Raw genomic sequence first — 14,670 nt, 5'->3', positions numbered from 1 at the left:
CAATTTCTTTCCCGACGGAGAGCCCACAACACTCCAGCGGCACGGCAGGGCTGGCATAATGGGATGTGACATTTCTCATCACAAAAGGACTCACAGGCTCGGGGCTGACAGGCTCCTTCAGGCACCAAACCCCGGCTTGAGGCTGACGGGAAAAGCAAGGCTGGGCTGAGAGCGAGAGGGTCAGGGCGGCGTGGGCGAGCCAGAGCCCTTTGGGAGCATCCCATGGCCCAGCTGCAGCCCCAGGATCCCACTGGAAGCGAGCTGCTGCTCAAACAGGCGCCTGAGCTGGGAAATGCCAGAGTTTGGGAGTGCTGGGAGCTGCCCAGGCCCTGCCCTGCTCTCTCCTGGCCTCCCTGAGCACGGGGATAAGGGGAGGGAGAGTTTCTCTTGGATGGCTCCTTGCTCACATGCTTTTTGTTGGAAAGCAGGACGAGCCTGGATGTTTCTGGGAGCTGGGGGAGGAGTGGTCCTCGCCAGTGCTGCTGGCTTTGGTGGGGAGGAGGAAACCCCAAACCCTTCACCTTCCTCTGCAAGGACACGGTGGAACAGATCCAGATCCACCTGCAATTAGCATCTCATCCTTTTATTGCCCGTTCCAGCCTCGCAGGGAAGCTGGGTTGCCATCCCAGCGGCTCTGCCTTTCCCGGGATGCTCCTCTCCATCCTGACCTCATTCCAAAGATCACAGGAATGGAGGAGGACAAACCTGGGCTCCCTCTGGGCCGGCTTTGAAGCTGTTCAGCCCCATCAAACTCCTGCTCGTGAGGGGCCGTGCTGGAGGGACCCCGGGTGTTCGGGACCAGCTTTCCCCTCGGATAATCGTTGGTTAATGCCGGGCCGGCCCCTCGGCTGCTTCCCACGGGATGCAGCCCCCGCACCTGGCTGAGCCCCCCCGCTGTCCCAAGGTCCCCGGGGCCGGGTTGGGACGCTCTCCCGGCGAGGCAGGAGCAGCCCAGCCCTGCTCGGCTGCACTTCCCCGGGTCCCATCCGTCATCTGTTTGTCCTGGTCCCCTGCCAGCGATTGTGCCGATTCCCACACCCACTTTCCATAAACTCTCCGTCCTCGCCCGGGCGAATCGCTGGCGAGAGCTCGCCACCCATCCCTTTCCCCTCCTCTCCGATGGGATCAGACACGTTCTGGAGAGGGGGAAGAAAGGGAAGGGGGTGAAAAGAAAACAAAAAGATCAAGAGGAAAACACAAGGTGACTCACTGCCTTTAATTTATTTGTGTTTATTTATTTATTTATTCCCCCCACCCTCGGCTGCGACGTGCAGGCAGCAGCGAGGGCTGCCCGTGAGCCCCCAGGGAGCCTCGCTCGGTGCCCAGGGCACCAAAAATGACAGGGATAAAATTCCCCACTCCTCTGGCCGTGGAAAAAGATCGCGGAGAGCAGCTCCTGGCGCTCGAACTGTGTGGCACAGATTTTTCAGCCTTCCCAGGTCTCTGCACGAGCATCCCGTGCCCCGCCAGCTCTCGACACCACCCGCCACAGACCGGAGGGTGGGAATATCTAATTCCACCTCCTACACCGTGTCCTCGGCAGGGGAAAGAGAGAAAGAGGAGATAAAAGGCTGGGAAGCTCAAATGGTGTCATTAGGAACTATTAATGCTCTCATAAAAGGGCATTAATAAACGCGGCAGCTCATCAGTGTCCATTAGCTCGGCTCGTGGCAGGGATCTTTGGGAGCTGCCGGAGTGTGATGCTCCCCTCGCCCTCACCGGCGTGTCAGCAAAGGGGAAAGGGGCTGGAGGGGGGGTTATTCCTCCGACAAACCATCCCCTGAGCAAAAAACAAGGAGAAAATGTCACAGGGCGTCACACCCCACCTCTCCGATCCCTCCCGTATCCCGGCAGCCGTGCCCAGAGCTTGCTCCTTGCTCCCAGGATAGCTGTTTACTATCAGAGAGAAAAAAAAAAAAAAAAGGCAGGCAGGGTTTGGAGTGCTCATCCCGACTTTCTCCCTCCCGCCCTCTTCCTGTTCTTGCCTCTTAAAAAGGAGTTTTATCCTTTGACTCTCCCATGCCCGGGGCTAGCGAGGAACCCGCAGCATCTCGGGGCGAGCCGGCAGCCCACATCAGCGGGCAGGGCGGAGGGAGGAGGCCCGGCCCGGCCCGATAAGCCCCTGGCAAAGCCAGGAATAGCAGCGCGGTCCCCGCACGGGAGCGGTGCTGCCGGCAGCGGAGAGAAACCCGCAGTCCGTGCCTTTGAAGAGCTGGGGCTGGCAGCCGGCCCGGCCGCACGGCGAGCCCGGGATGGGCTCGGGATGAGCCCGGGATGAGCCCGGGATGAGCTCGGGATGGGCTCGGGATGAGCCCGGGATGAACCCGGCATGAGCCCGGGATGAGCCTGGGATGAGCTCCGGATGAATTCGGGATGAGCCCGGGATGAGCCCGGCATGAGCCCGGGATAAACTCGGGATGGGCTCGGGATGAGTTCGGGATGGGCTCGGGATGGGCTCGGGATGAGCTCGGGTTGGGCTCGGGGTGAGCTCGGGTTGAGCTCGGGATGAGCTCGGGATGGGCTTGGAATGGGCTCGGGATGGGCTCGGGATGGGCTCGGGATGCGCTGGCAGCTTCCCCCCCGCTCCTGTGGGCAGCGGCACATCTGGGGCAGCAGGCACAGCTGGAGGGCTCAGACACGTGCGCACATCTGGGCGGAGGAGGGGCGAGCCCGTGTGGGTGGGCTGGCAGGGCACATCTGGATGGGCACTGCCGAGCATCTGGGCGGAGCCGGTGCGCACATCTGGACGGCGCGGGTTTGCACATCTGGATGGCGCTGGTCTGCACATCTGGGCAGGGCCTCAGCAGCCCCACGGCCCCTCCAGCACCCCCCGGGTGCCTCTCCCCCCTCCCATCCTGCGCTGCCTTCCCCTCCCGCTGCCATCCCAGGCACCCGGACCTGCCCAGGTCCTCACCCATCTCCTCCCTGTCACCGGGAGGTTTCAGCTCCAGCTGCCAAGGGGGCCAGCCAGAGTCAGGGGCCGATATCCCGGGATCTGAGGCAGCTCTTGGCTCCCCGGTGACCTTTGGTGTGCCAGGGGCAGCTGGCAGGAGGCTGTCACCGGCCGTGACTCAGCGCAGAGCAGTTTCCTTTGGAGGGAGAGGGAAGCTTTGATCGCAGGGAGCTGAGGCACCGAGCCCTGCTCCCCACGTGCACTTTTGCTGGGAGTTATCTCAGGCATCTTTTTTTTTGGGATAATAACTCCCAGGGCAGGTTAGGACGGAGGAGGCCTGGCAGAGGAGCGTGTGTGGGCAGGACTGGAATAACGGGTGCTGTAGGAGAGGATTTATGAGCACTGAAAGGTTGGGAATGGCCGGGAATAGCACAGCAGGTCAGGGGTGAGCTGGGATGGGCAGGGCCAGGATGTGGATGCAGCTCCTGGTGCTGTCCCTTTGTCACCCATATGGTCCCCACAGGATGCTGGGTGTCCCAGGAAAGGCTCCCTGCTCCTGGGAAGTGTCCCAGGGCAGGGATGGAGAGCCAAGCCTCCAGTGGGACAAGCTCTGTGAGCAGGAGTTGGTTGAGAGCAAAGCAAAGCTTTGCCGTGGGAATGTTGCTGGAAGTCACCACAATCCCACCTGGAATGGGCCAGCTCTCCCAAAGTCTGGTGTGCCGAGCAGCACCGGGGCTTTTAAGGGAATTATTGTGGCTTTCCCAGGGTGCCACAGCCTGGATCTCCAGACTGTGAACAGTCTCTGTGTGCAGGTGACAGCAGTGTCACCTGTGTGTCAGGGCATGGTGGATCAAGCCCCTAAACCCCAAACCCCAAAGAAAAGCCCTGGCACGCTCCTGGCCACCCACCTGAAGAAAATTCCCTCTGCAAGGAAATGATGAGAGAATGTTCTCTACAAGGCAAACACAGAAAATGTTGGAAAATGAATCCCTGGGGAGAAGTGGGCACAGCTGTGGGGGCAGGAGGGGCTCATCCCCCTGGGTGTCACTCCCCAGGTGCCAGTTTCACCTAACCTCCCTCTTTTTGTCCTTTCAGGGCTCGGATCTGAGGGTTGGGAAGATCAAAGGGAAGGTCCTGACAGGTGAGTGCAGACCCCAAATGAGGGGACGGGGTCTCAGCCAGCTGGGAGAAGGGGGTGGCAGTGCTGGCTGGGGTGGGCACACCAGGACACGAGGGGAGGACACAAGGGGGGGACACGAGGAGCTCCCTAGGGCACAGCTGGGCGCTGTCTGAAATAGGAGCCACTTTTTCTCTAATTTTTTCTAGAGGCAAAAGTGGTTTAAAAACTCCCCAGTGGCTGGAAAGGCTCCAAACCAGTGTAAAAAGAGGGGGGAGGGATAAAACCCAAAAGAAAAACACAAGATAAAAGGGGGTGAATCCCAACAACTCCTGTGATGTTGCAGGAACAAAGACTTTCAGTTCAAAATGGGCCAGACGTGGCTCAGGGGTGGCACAGCCCAGGGGAGAGGGGCTGGGGGCTCACCTGGCTGCAGGTGACTTGAGTCCTGGTGGAGCTCTTGTCCCTTGGTGTCACACCCTCTTGTCCCTGATGGAGACCGAGGGGTGGCTGTGCTGTGCATCCCATGGATGTCCCTTGGCCAGGGACAACCTCTGTCCTCAGCAGCTGGACCAGCTGCAGGCCCCACATCTGGGCAGCTGTGCCCTGCTCCCTCCCAGCCTGGAGCACAGGGTGGACCCCAAGACCCCCCTGGGGCAGCCCAAGGGGTGCTGGCCATGCCCTGATGGGGGCTGGGGGTCTCAGGTTGGTCCCCCCTGCCCAGGGGAGGCTGCACCCAGCAGGGAGGGTGCAGACAGGGGGAGGGTGGTCCGGGATGTGGTGAGGGGTTGTTTTGGGGGAACCCCTGAGCTGGTCCATAGTGAGGGGTCCCAGTGCAGGGAGCTGCAGGGGAGAGCTGATCCCAGCCTGGAGGAGGGTGTTGGATAACTGGTTCTGGGGGGAGTTTGAGCTCAGAGGGACACTCAGCCCTTCTCTTGTGCATCCCAGACTACACCCGGCCCAAGCCCTCCCGCTACAGCGGCTACCACCGCTACCAGTTCCGCCTGTACCGGCAGTCTCAGCACCAGACCATCTCCCTGAGCTCCGAGGAGCAGGCATCGCTGGGTAAGGACCCGCCTGGCCCTCCATCCCCGCCCCGAGGGGCTGTCCCGGGGCTGTGGGCAACGCCGCAGGCTGGGGACGCCCGCTCGGCGCAAAGGGATTCTTACAGGGGGCGTGGGTGAGGTGTTAAATCCTTGCCAGGCAGCAGAAACCCTTGGAAAAAAGGTCTGGTAACGGCCTGGCTAGCGGGATCGGAAGCAGGGAGAGATGTGGGCTGTGCAATGCAGCCCTTGCTGGCACATCCCCCCCAGCTCCAGCCCCAGCCGCGGGAGTTGCATCAGCGGCACCTCGGAGCGGGCGGATAAGGATCAGCCGCGGAGAAGGTTTAGCAAGGGATTGCTCAAACCGGGCTGACACAACGCCCGCCAACTCCCAACTCCTCCCAAAACCTTTCACGGAAGGGACGGAGCAGCCGAGACCCCCAAAATGCCAAGGGGACCGCTCCTGCCGCTCCATCCTGGGCACATGGCAGCCCGCAGGAGCCTGGCATGGGCAGGGATCCATCCTGCCCGGTGCCAAGCGTGGGCTCCTCCCTGCCCTGCCTGGAACTCGGGGCTCTGTGCCTCACGTGGCCTCCACAAGGGAAATTTCAAAACTTTCCCAGCTGGGACCACATGAGCAGGGCTCGACGGGCAGGTCAGGTCGGTGAGTCTGGGCTGCGCTGCCTGACTCACCCCGGGCCTGGTAACCCACAGCGCCCGGCCCGGAGCGGGGGCTGCCTCGGGGGGGCTCTCAGACAGCCCCTGCCCCCCTCCCCGGCACTGAGCCGCTGTGCTCATCCCGTGGCCGGAGCGGGATGAGGCTGCCACGAGTCTCCCTGCGGGTTGTCCCTGCCCTTGGCTTTGTTTTCTGGCTCATTAGCTCCGCTTCTTAATGGCCCCGCCGATGTCACCCCCCTGCCAGCCCCTCGTTCCTGCTGGGAGGAGGGGGCTCCGTGTTGTCCCCACATTCCCACCGCAGCATCCCGGAGCTGGGAAGGGAAGCAGAGACACTCACCAAGGAGCTTTTTCCAGATAAATTCTCTTTTTAGCAGGATCTGTCACCCCGGGGAAGGTCCCCCCGCTGTCCCCACGGCGGGGGTGGCCGGGCATTCCCCAGCTGCCGCTGTCCCCATCCCATCTGTGTTCCCCAGCCCTTCCCGCACTTCCTGGGAAAGACCCAGCGGATATTTTGGATATTTTTCCGCAGGATCCAATGCCTCAGCATCGTTTGTCAGGCAGCTGTGGGGGGCTCGTGTTTAAGGAGCTGGTTGAAGGTTATTTTTAACCATTTTACTGCTGCATCACATCCTTGGGCTGGCTGGGGATGCTGCTGGATTCAGACACCCACAGCCCATCATCTTTATTCCCAGGGAATGAGCCCTCAAAGCAGCCAAAGGATGAGATTTTGGTGTCTCAAGGGTTTTAAATAAATCCATCCCCAAGGCAGCAGGATGAACGCCGATGGATCTGCAGGTGCATCCAGCCCTGTGGAGCACAGCAGAAGGTGGGAACGAGGAGGGGGTGACCCCAAACCCAAAGGATCACGGGTGAGAGCCCAACCTGGGCTCTGCCTGGCTCCTCTCCTGCAGCACAAGCGATGCAGGTTCTCCCGGCGATGCCGCAGGCACAGTTTGCATCCTTGCTCAGAATTTCCCATCTTATTTGGCCTCAAATGAACCCCTTCTTGCTGCTTTTACTCCGTCCTGCACCTGGTGACAGCAACATCTGTGTCTCACCGAGGCTGGGGACACCCATCATCCCCAGCCCTGGACAGGGACGTGTCCTGACCGGGCACAGGGAGTGGCACTGGCCCATCCCAGCCTCGGGATGTGTCCAGCTCAGTGCTGCATCCCTGTGCTGGGCATCCCTCCCCCTGGCAGAGCTGAGCCCCACCAGAGCGTTTCTGTTCAGCTCCCAGAAAAATTCCCTGCTGGCACGGGATCTGTTCAGGCCGTGCAAGGTCCTGGGCCAAGCGTGGCCCAGCCGGGGGAGGGGACAGTGCCAGGCGGGATGGCAGGAGCTCGGCCGGAGCCTCCAGAAGAGGGCACTAAACCAGGACCTGCCCGCGTCGCCTGTCCCTGCTCCTGGAAGAGATCCCTGGGAATTCAAAACGCGAGGGGCAACGGCGAGCGTGGAAAACAAATCCCGGTTTCTTCTCCCTCCTTGCCTGGCTGTGCAGCGCCAGCAGCTCAGAGGGAGAGGGGACATTTCCACCCTGCAGGGAGGATGTCCCCACTGGGATGGCACTGACGGGTGCTGGAAGGGCTGCAGGACCTGGACACGTCCCCCTGTCTCTTGTGACAATGTGGAAATCAGTTGTTTATGGCCGAGGTGTTTCTCCAGGGCGACTCTTGAGCAAAAATCTTGTTTCATCAGGGGAAAAAAGCCTCCCTGATCCTTCCCCGTGAGCGTTTCTGATCAATCCCGGCACCAGCCAGCTCCGTGTGACCTCGGGCAAATAACTCAGAGCCTCAGTTTCTCCTTGGAGTCTGATTCACTTCAGTTTTTGGCCGTGCCACTAAATTGTCACTGAGCAGCAGCTCCGTCCCCGCTCAGTGCCGAAGGTGGGGACGTTTGGGGTGTCCCCACGGCTCTTCCTGCCACTCACCCCACTTCCCTCGCAGCCAGGAGTGTTACAAGCCGTGGCTGTGCTTTGGGGAGATCCAAGATAATAATCTGTGGTCTGTGAAATGTCACAGCCGCCGTCGCATCCCGAGGCCACCACAGGCTCTCGATCCACGGGAAATCCCTCAGCTGGGGGAATTCAGGCACCCACCAGAGCCTGGCTGTGGTGCCGGGCAATTAAATTTCCCCCACAGCTTTCATCGAGGGGGATCTTTAATTAGCACAAAATCTTGAGGTTTAATTGCACCTGAGTTCATCCCTGTGCTTCCACCTTTTCCCATCAGCTCCGGCGAGCCGGGGAGATGCTCCCACATTCCCAAAGCCCCTCCTGCCCTGGAAAGACGTTTCACAACCAGGAATGGATTTTTTTTTTTTTCCTCCCAGAAATTTTGCCTCTGGGAAGCAACAAGTCCTTTGGGGAGCAGGGATGGGGCTGAGCCCGGCCAGCCTGTGGCTCCATCCCTCTCCAGCTCCAGCTCCAGCTCCGGATCGGGGCCGCGGCATTGACTCATGAGCCGACCTTGTGCGCCTCCAATCCGATCCACCCAGCTGGAAAATCGGGTTGGACTGGGCCCCGGCGGGGAGGGAAAGGCTGCGGCCGGGACGGGAGGCGGCAAAGGGCTGCGGGGAGAGCACGGTGCCGGCCCGAGTCCCCGGGTGTCACTTAATGGTGACCAAAGCAGCTGCGGGCCTCCCGCCCACCTCCGCTGGGACATCATTAATCTTGGCAGAGAAGCATCAGGGCTCCCATCAGGAGAACATCGCCGCTGATGAGGCTGATAAATTACAGCCGGGGGGCCGGGGGAGGAGGGGACCGGCGTTTGGAGGGGTGGGCAGGAGACAAGGGCAGCGCTGGGAAAGCTGTGGGATCACGGGCATGCCGAGCTCCCCGAGCCCAGCCGTTGCCTCGTGCCTCAGTTTCCCCATCGGGCGCTCCGGGCTCAGGCGGCCGCGCACGTGTGGGTGTCAGCGGGCACTCCTCTTCCTCCGGCGGGAGTGCAGATAAGAGCCAAGTGGGATGATTTAATCCTTTGGGAAATGAGCTTGAAAACGGACCAAGCCACGGATGAAACGCCGTATTGTTGCGGCAGGGAGAGGGGACGGTGGCACCGCGACCTCGGCTCCCCGGCCGGCCCCCTGTTCCTTTCCCGGCTCCATGATCCCAGTGACTCACAGTCCCCAGCCTCGGCAGCCAGCTGGGGTGACTTGGGACGGCTGGCACAGGGAGTTGGTCACGCCGGGATGGGGCACCCGCTCTGGGGATGCTCCCGAGGGGTTGGATTTGGTGTAGGGGGACCCGGCTCCCCAAATCTGGCACCCCCCGGTGCATCCCCCCCCCGGCCACACCCGCGGCTGCCCCGGGGCTTTCCCTGGCCCGACGGGCCGGGCACCAGCGGTGCCAGGGCAGGTAGGAAAGTAGGTCAGGAAAAACCCCGGCCCTGCAGCCCCGCAGAGGCTCTGCCTCCCCCGGCTCCTTTCATCCGCGCCTCTCCGGAGGCTCCGCGAACATCAGTGACAGCTCGGGCACCCCTGGGAGTCGGGAGTGCCGCGTCTCGCTCTCACCCCGGCCCAGAGTGGCACCCACGGCTCTCCCGGGGGGTTTCCCCGGTGCTTTGAAAGGCTCCGGATGAAAGGCACCCACCAGGCACAGCGGGAGCCGCCCCCCCGGGGCTCCTTCCCCTGGTGCCACCTTCATCGGGACCCCCGGCACGGAGGGGGTTGGGTTGAGACCCCCAGGAGAGGAGCTGCCCCTCCTGCCGTGGTGGAACTGGGGGCTCGTGGCTCTGTGTCCCGGCTGGCGGCGACCCCAGCGCGGGACGTTGGGACTGTCCTCGCTCTCGGCTTGGTTTGTGTCCTCGGAGGGTGGCAGGGGACACCTGGGAGCCTGCAGCAGCAGCCTGGTGCGTTCCAACATCACATCCCAGCCGGAATGTGGGATGCAGGTCCTTCCTGAGCATCCTGTGAGCTCCTTCCCAGCCGCGGCCTCCCGCAGCTCCAGGTCACGGCGAGAATCTCCAGAGCTTTTTTTGGAGCTCCCAGCCCGAGGTGGGGAGCAGGTGGGAGCTCCAGCAGCTCCCCCAGCCATCACCACCCCACGGAGGTGATGCAGCAGCTCAGGTTTTGCTCAGCACTTTTGCAAGAGCAAAGGGGACGCTGTGCTCCGGTCGGGGCTGAGATGTGGCAGCAGATAAAGGCTGCCAGGCTGCCGCGTGACATTAAAGAGCAGCCAGGAAGAGGAGAGGACAGGTTTCAGATAAACAACGGGCCCCTCTGCCCACAAGGAGGGGCAGCGTGAGTTGTTTGGGCACCAGGGAAAGCCCCCCCGGTCAGGGCAGGATGCTCCTACAGCCACCAGCCAGACACAGGCTCAGTGCCCGACCCTGGCAGGGCACAGGGGGATTTCTGCCCCACAGGGCCCGGGTGTGAGGGAATCCCTCCTGCCTTTCGACCTGGAGAGAGTTCCCCTGCTGCCTACGTGGGGAAAACCACAGCTGGACCTGGCAGAAGCTGCCCCCAGAGCTCCGGGATGCCGGGGTCAGGGCAGGCAGCGGGGGAGGAGGGTCAGGAATGAGGAACCCCCTGGGCTGCAGCAGTCTGTGGAGCAGCAGCTCCGTGAATGCCACCATGGGGGACAGGGGATCTCCTGTGACATCCCCAGGGGGATTTCCAACTGTGCCACCCCCAGGGTGGGCTCGTAGGAAGCCGTAGGAAGGTTTGCTCCAAAGGTCAGGGGGCAGGATAGGAGCCTGGTACCCCCAGGGCGCTCAGAGCTGGGGTCCCCGTGACTCCTCGCTGTCCCTGGGGCCTCCTGGGGTGTGCAGGATGTGGTTTGGGGCAGAGCAGCAGCTGCACAGGGCTGCTGCCCTCTCCAGCCCTCTTCCAGCCCTGCTCACCCCCTTTTCCTCTCTCCCCAGGCACTTGGGACTTGAAGGACTTCGTGGAGGATTTTCATCTGGGCCACCCTGTGGCCTCGACCCAGTTCCTCACCAAAAACTACAAGGATTAACTGCGGCCATCCCTCCCTTGCCCTGCACATCCCCACACCACAGAGCCACCTCTGCCCGGAGCAGAGGGGACTCCAGACCCACTGAGGATGAACCCACCCTGCTCCCAGCCCAGAGCCACAGCACCAGCCCCAACCCCTCCCCTCCCAAAGCCAAGTTCTCTCTCCCCCTGGGGAACATCCCAGCTCACCTGGCTATCCCAGGAATTCCGGCATCTCCCCTTCTCCCCCCTTCACCCCATTTCTGACTTGACCTCCTGCATGTCCCCCTGGCAGTTTGGGGACTTTGAGTTTGATGCCTGCAGCTTCCTGAATAAAGTTTGGATGGAGCACAGGGGGCTCTGTGGTGCAGGGGTGGTGCCAGGTGAGTCTGGCGTTTTGGGATCTGCATGGGATGAGCAGCCCCCTGTGGGCAATGGGAGCAGGGAGTGGCCAGCCAGACCCTCGTTTAGGTGACCCCAGGGTCACCCAGGAGGGGACAGGGACAGTGATGCCTGTCCAGGGGTCCCTTGGTGGCACCGCATGGGAACCGGGCACTGCCCCGTCCCTGCCTTTGCCCTCAGCCCGTTTCTCTTGGAAAGCAAAACCAAAATTAAAGGCATAAATCAGCAGAGCTCTGCCTACTGGCCACTTAGCCCGACCTCCCCTTTAATTAGCTCCTTAATTAGGCTTTCATCTAAGACTCAGTTTTCTCCGAGGCTCACCCGCCTGCAGCTCCTCCTTGGAGCACATCCCGGTGTCTGCGCTGTGACAAAGCCACCTCTGTCCTGCCCATGGCCAGGAATAATCTTCCCCTTGGAACAAACCATGGAGAGCAGGAGCCCAGGACATTCTGCAGGCTGGGGAAACTGAGGCACGAGGGAATGAGGGCTCAGGGCTGGGCAGGGAGGCCTGGGATCCTTCAGAGGGGTTGTGATGCTCTGGTTGCTGCATCTCAGCTCTGCATCAGTGCCTGGCTCTGGAACAGAGCTACCTGATGCCAAAAAAACATCTCTGTGCCATCCTGCTGTCACCTCTCCTGGGTGCCTGGCAGTGAGAGCGGATTTCAGTCCTGCCTGGGGGGTTGGTTAAACATGGATTTCAGTCCTGGGGTGTTAAACGTGGATTTCAGTCCTGCACTGGGGGGTTAAATGTGGATTTCAGTCCTGGGAGGTTTCAGTCCTGCACTGAGGGGGTTAAATGTGGATTTCAGTCCTGGGGGGTTTCAGTCCTGCACTGAGGGGGTTAAATGTGGGATTCAGTCCTGCACTGGGGGGTTAAAAGTGGATTTCAGTTTTGCTCTGGAGGGTTAAACATGGATTTCAGTCCTGGGGGGGTTAAATGTGGATTTCAGTCCTGCACTGGGGGGGTTAATATGAAATTCTGTCCTGCACTGGGGGCTTAAATGTGAATTTCAGTCCTGGGGGGTTAAATGTGGATTTCAGTCCTGCACTGGGGGGTTAATATGGATTTCAGTCCTGGGGGGTTAAATGTGGATTTCAGTCCTGCACTGGGGGGTTAAACTTGGCTGGGACTTTCCCTCCAGGAAGTGGCTCTTTGCCTCGGAGGGGCTGAATCACACGGGGCTCCTGCAGAGCTCTGTCCCCTCCAAGATGAACCAGGGTGTCCAAGGGGCTGCAGGAGCAGGATCCAGCCTTGCCCTGGGCACACAAGGCTGGGTGAAGCTGCAGGAGCCGGCGGGAAGGAAAGGAACAAAAAAAGGAAGCTGGGTAACACCACAACCCAGGGAAAAAAAACACGAACCCCGCTGCCACTGGCACTAAGATTAGCAGCAGAGGAAATGACACTGAGATGTCATGGAAGTCTGCTAAAGTTGGATTTCTCCTTTTTCTGTCCTGCCCTCAGAGCAGGGTGTAATTGGCCCGGCAGATGGGAGCGAGGCTCGGTGTAAATGAGAGGTCAGGGCTGGGCTGACATCCGGCAGCCAAAGTGCAGCAGCCTCCCCTCCCTGCTCCTGGTGGCTGCCGCGGTTATTTTGGGTGGAGAAAAGGCAACTGGGGGTTTATCCTTCTAGGAAATGATCACTGCTCTTCCTGGGCTCAGCTGGGGATGGGACAAATGGAGCTGAGCTGGGATTGGGGTCGCTGGGAGCTGGAGTGATCCATGGCCCTGTGGGGTGGGATGGGAATGGGAATGGGAATGGGGACAGAGATGGAGAATGGGAATGGGAATGGGAATGGGAATGGGGACAGAAATGGAGAATGGGAATAGGAATGGGAATGGGAATGGGAATGGGGACAGAGATGGAGAATGGGAATGGGAATGGGAATGGGAATGGGAATGGGAATGGGAATGGGAATGGAATGAGAATGGAAATGGGAATGGGATAAGATGGAGAATGGGTTGGGATGGGATGGGATGGGATGGGATGGAGAATGGAAATGAAATGAGAATGGAAATTGTAATGGGATAGGATGGAGAATGGAAATGCAAATAGGAATGGGATGGGATGGAGAATGGAAATGAGAATGGGGACAGAAATGGAGAATGGAAATGGAATGAGAATAGGGTGGAAAATAGAGATGGGAATGGGATGGGATAGAGAATGGAAATGGGAATGGGGGCAGAGATGGAGAATGGGGGTGAGGGGACAGATGGGGTGGAGATGGAAATGGAGGTGGGGATGTGGATGGGATGGAGAACAAGGATGGGAGTGAGGTAAAGATGGAGAAGGAGAGGGAGTGGAGATGAGACTGGGGATGGGATGAAGATGGAGATGGAAGAACATGAATGGAAATGAGGATGTGGATAGGATGGAGATGGAGATAAAATGGGATGGAACGGGGATTGAGAATGGGGATAGGGATTGATAGTGGGAACAGGGATGAGGACGGGGATGGAGAATGGAAATGGGGATGAGATGGAGAATGGGAATAAGGATGAGGATGAAGGTGAGGATGGAGATGGGATGGAGATGGAGAATGGCAATAGGGATGAGGATGAAGGTGGGGATGGAGATGGGGATGATCAGATCAGGAATGCGCCCAGCTGGCTGCAGTATCCCCGTGGTGGGATGATCCCTGCCAGGACACAGCACCTTGGCCTTGTGGGGGCACTCAGCGCTGCAAACGCAGCAGCCCTGGCCAGCCCTGCACCACAAACTCTCACTGGGATGCACACGAGGCCTCCACGGCGTGGAAAATATTAATTGTGGTTTTCTGGTTCACTTTTCGATTATTTAGAAAGAGTGAAGGAAAAAACTGACAAGGAGGAAGCCAAGCACAGTCACTTCAGGCTGGTCCCACCCCCTTTATCTCTCCTTCCATTCGCTCACCATCGGCACGAGGGAGAAAAGAGAAGCTGAGCCTCTCAGCTGCCTAAATGTAGAAAGTTTTGCTTCTAAATCAGTTTGTGATGGAAAGGAAACACGTCACGTCCCTGGGGAAGTGGCTGGTTTAGAGCGGCCACAACCCCAGCACCGAGTGCTGCAATGGAACAGCCCAACACTGAAATAGCTCCACGCTCTGTTATTGTCACCCAGAGAAGTTTTTTTCACTGTCTAGGTGTCATTTTTAGCCTCCAGAGGAAGTTTTATTTGTATTTGTTACCTCGACTTTCCACTGTCGTGGCTTCATGACTTTTTGGTGTGAAGGGCTGGGAGAAAACAGAGTTGGGTGAGCTCAGGTGTGGGGTGTGAGCTGGGACCTGCAGCCCCAATGGCACATCCCAGGGACTCCAGCATGGATTCACCAACCCTGCAGAGCCCAGCTGCATTCCAAGGCCATAAACCCATGGAAACACACAGTCCTGGGGATTCTGGGGGGGCTGTGGGCTGAGCTGAGCCCAGACACGGCTGTGGGATGGACACAGCTCCCCTTTGCTCCCCCAGGATGGGACTCTGAGCTGGGCTTGGGCAATTCCAGCCCCTTCCCGAAGCAAACCCACCCACTCCATGGCGTGACTGAGGGAGGAGAGGACTTGGAGTTTAAAAATTAACAATGAGCTCGTGAAAATTGAGTGTTCCTGGTGAGAAACAGCAGCACCCAGC

General features: G+C 59.8%; 1 protein-coding gene across 2 annotated transcripts in view; it reads left to right on the top strand.

Annotated features, from left to right (window-relative positions):
- Positions 1-10,727, top strand: part of PEBP4 (phosphatidylethanolamine binding protein 4) — a 74,250-nt gene extending 63,523 nt beyond the window's left edge. Inside the window, exons 1-4 of one of the 2 annotated variants that reach the window (XM_050982772.1) lie at positions 2,006-3,705; positions 3,989-4,034; positions 4,959-5,075; positions 10,594-10,727. In XM_050982772.1, coding sequence (XP_050838729.1) covers positions 3,349-3,705; positions 3,989-4,034; positions 4,959-5,075; positions 10,594-10,685 — 612 coding nt within the window. In that variant the 5' untranslated portion in view covers positions 2,006-3,348 and the 3' untranslated portion in view covers positions 10,686-10,727. Of the gene's footprint in view, positions 1-2,005; positions 3,706-3,988; positions 4,035-4,958; positions 5,076-10,593 lie in introns of those variants that run through there. The other variant, XM_050982773.1, reaches the window with a different exon arrangement.
- Positions 10,728-14,670: the final 3,943 nt, after the last annotated feature.

The sequence above is a fragment of the Serinus canaria genome, chromosome 22 (genome assembly GCF_022539315.1).
Source record: "Serinus canaria isolate serCan28SL12 chromosome 22, serCan2020, whole genome shotgun sequence".
NCBI classification, from domain to species: domain Eukaryota; kingdom Metazoa; phylum Chordata; class Aves; order Passeriformes; family Fringillidae; genus Serinus; species Serinus canaria.
The sequence above is the reverse complement of the archived record's forward strand: the minus strand, read 5'-3'. Positions and strand labels throughout refer to the sequence as shown.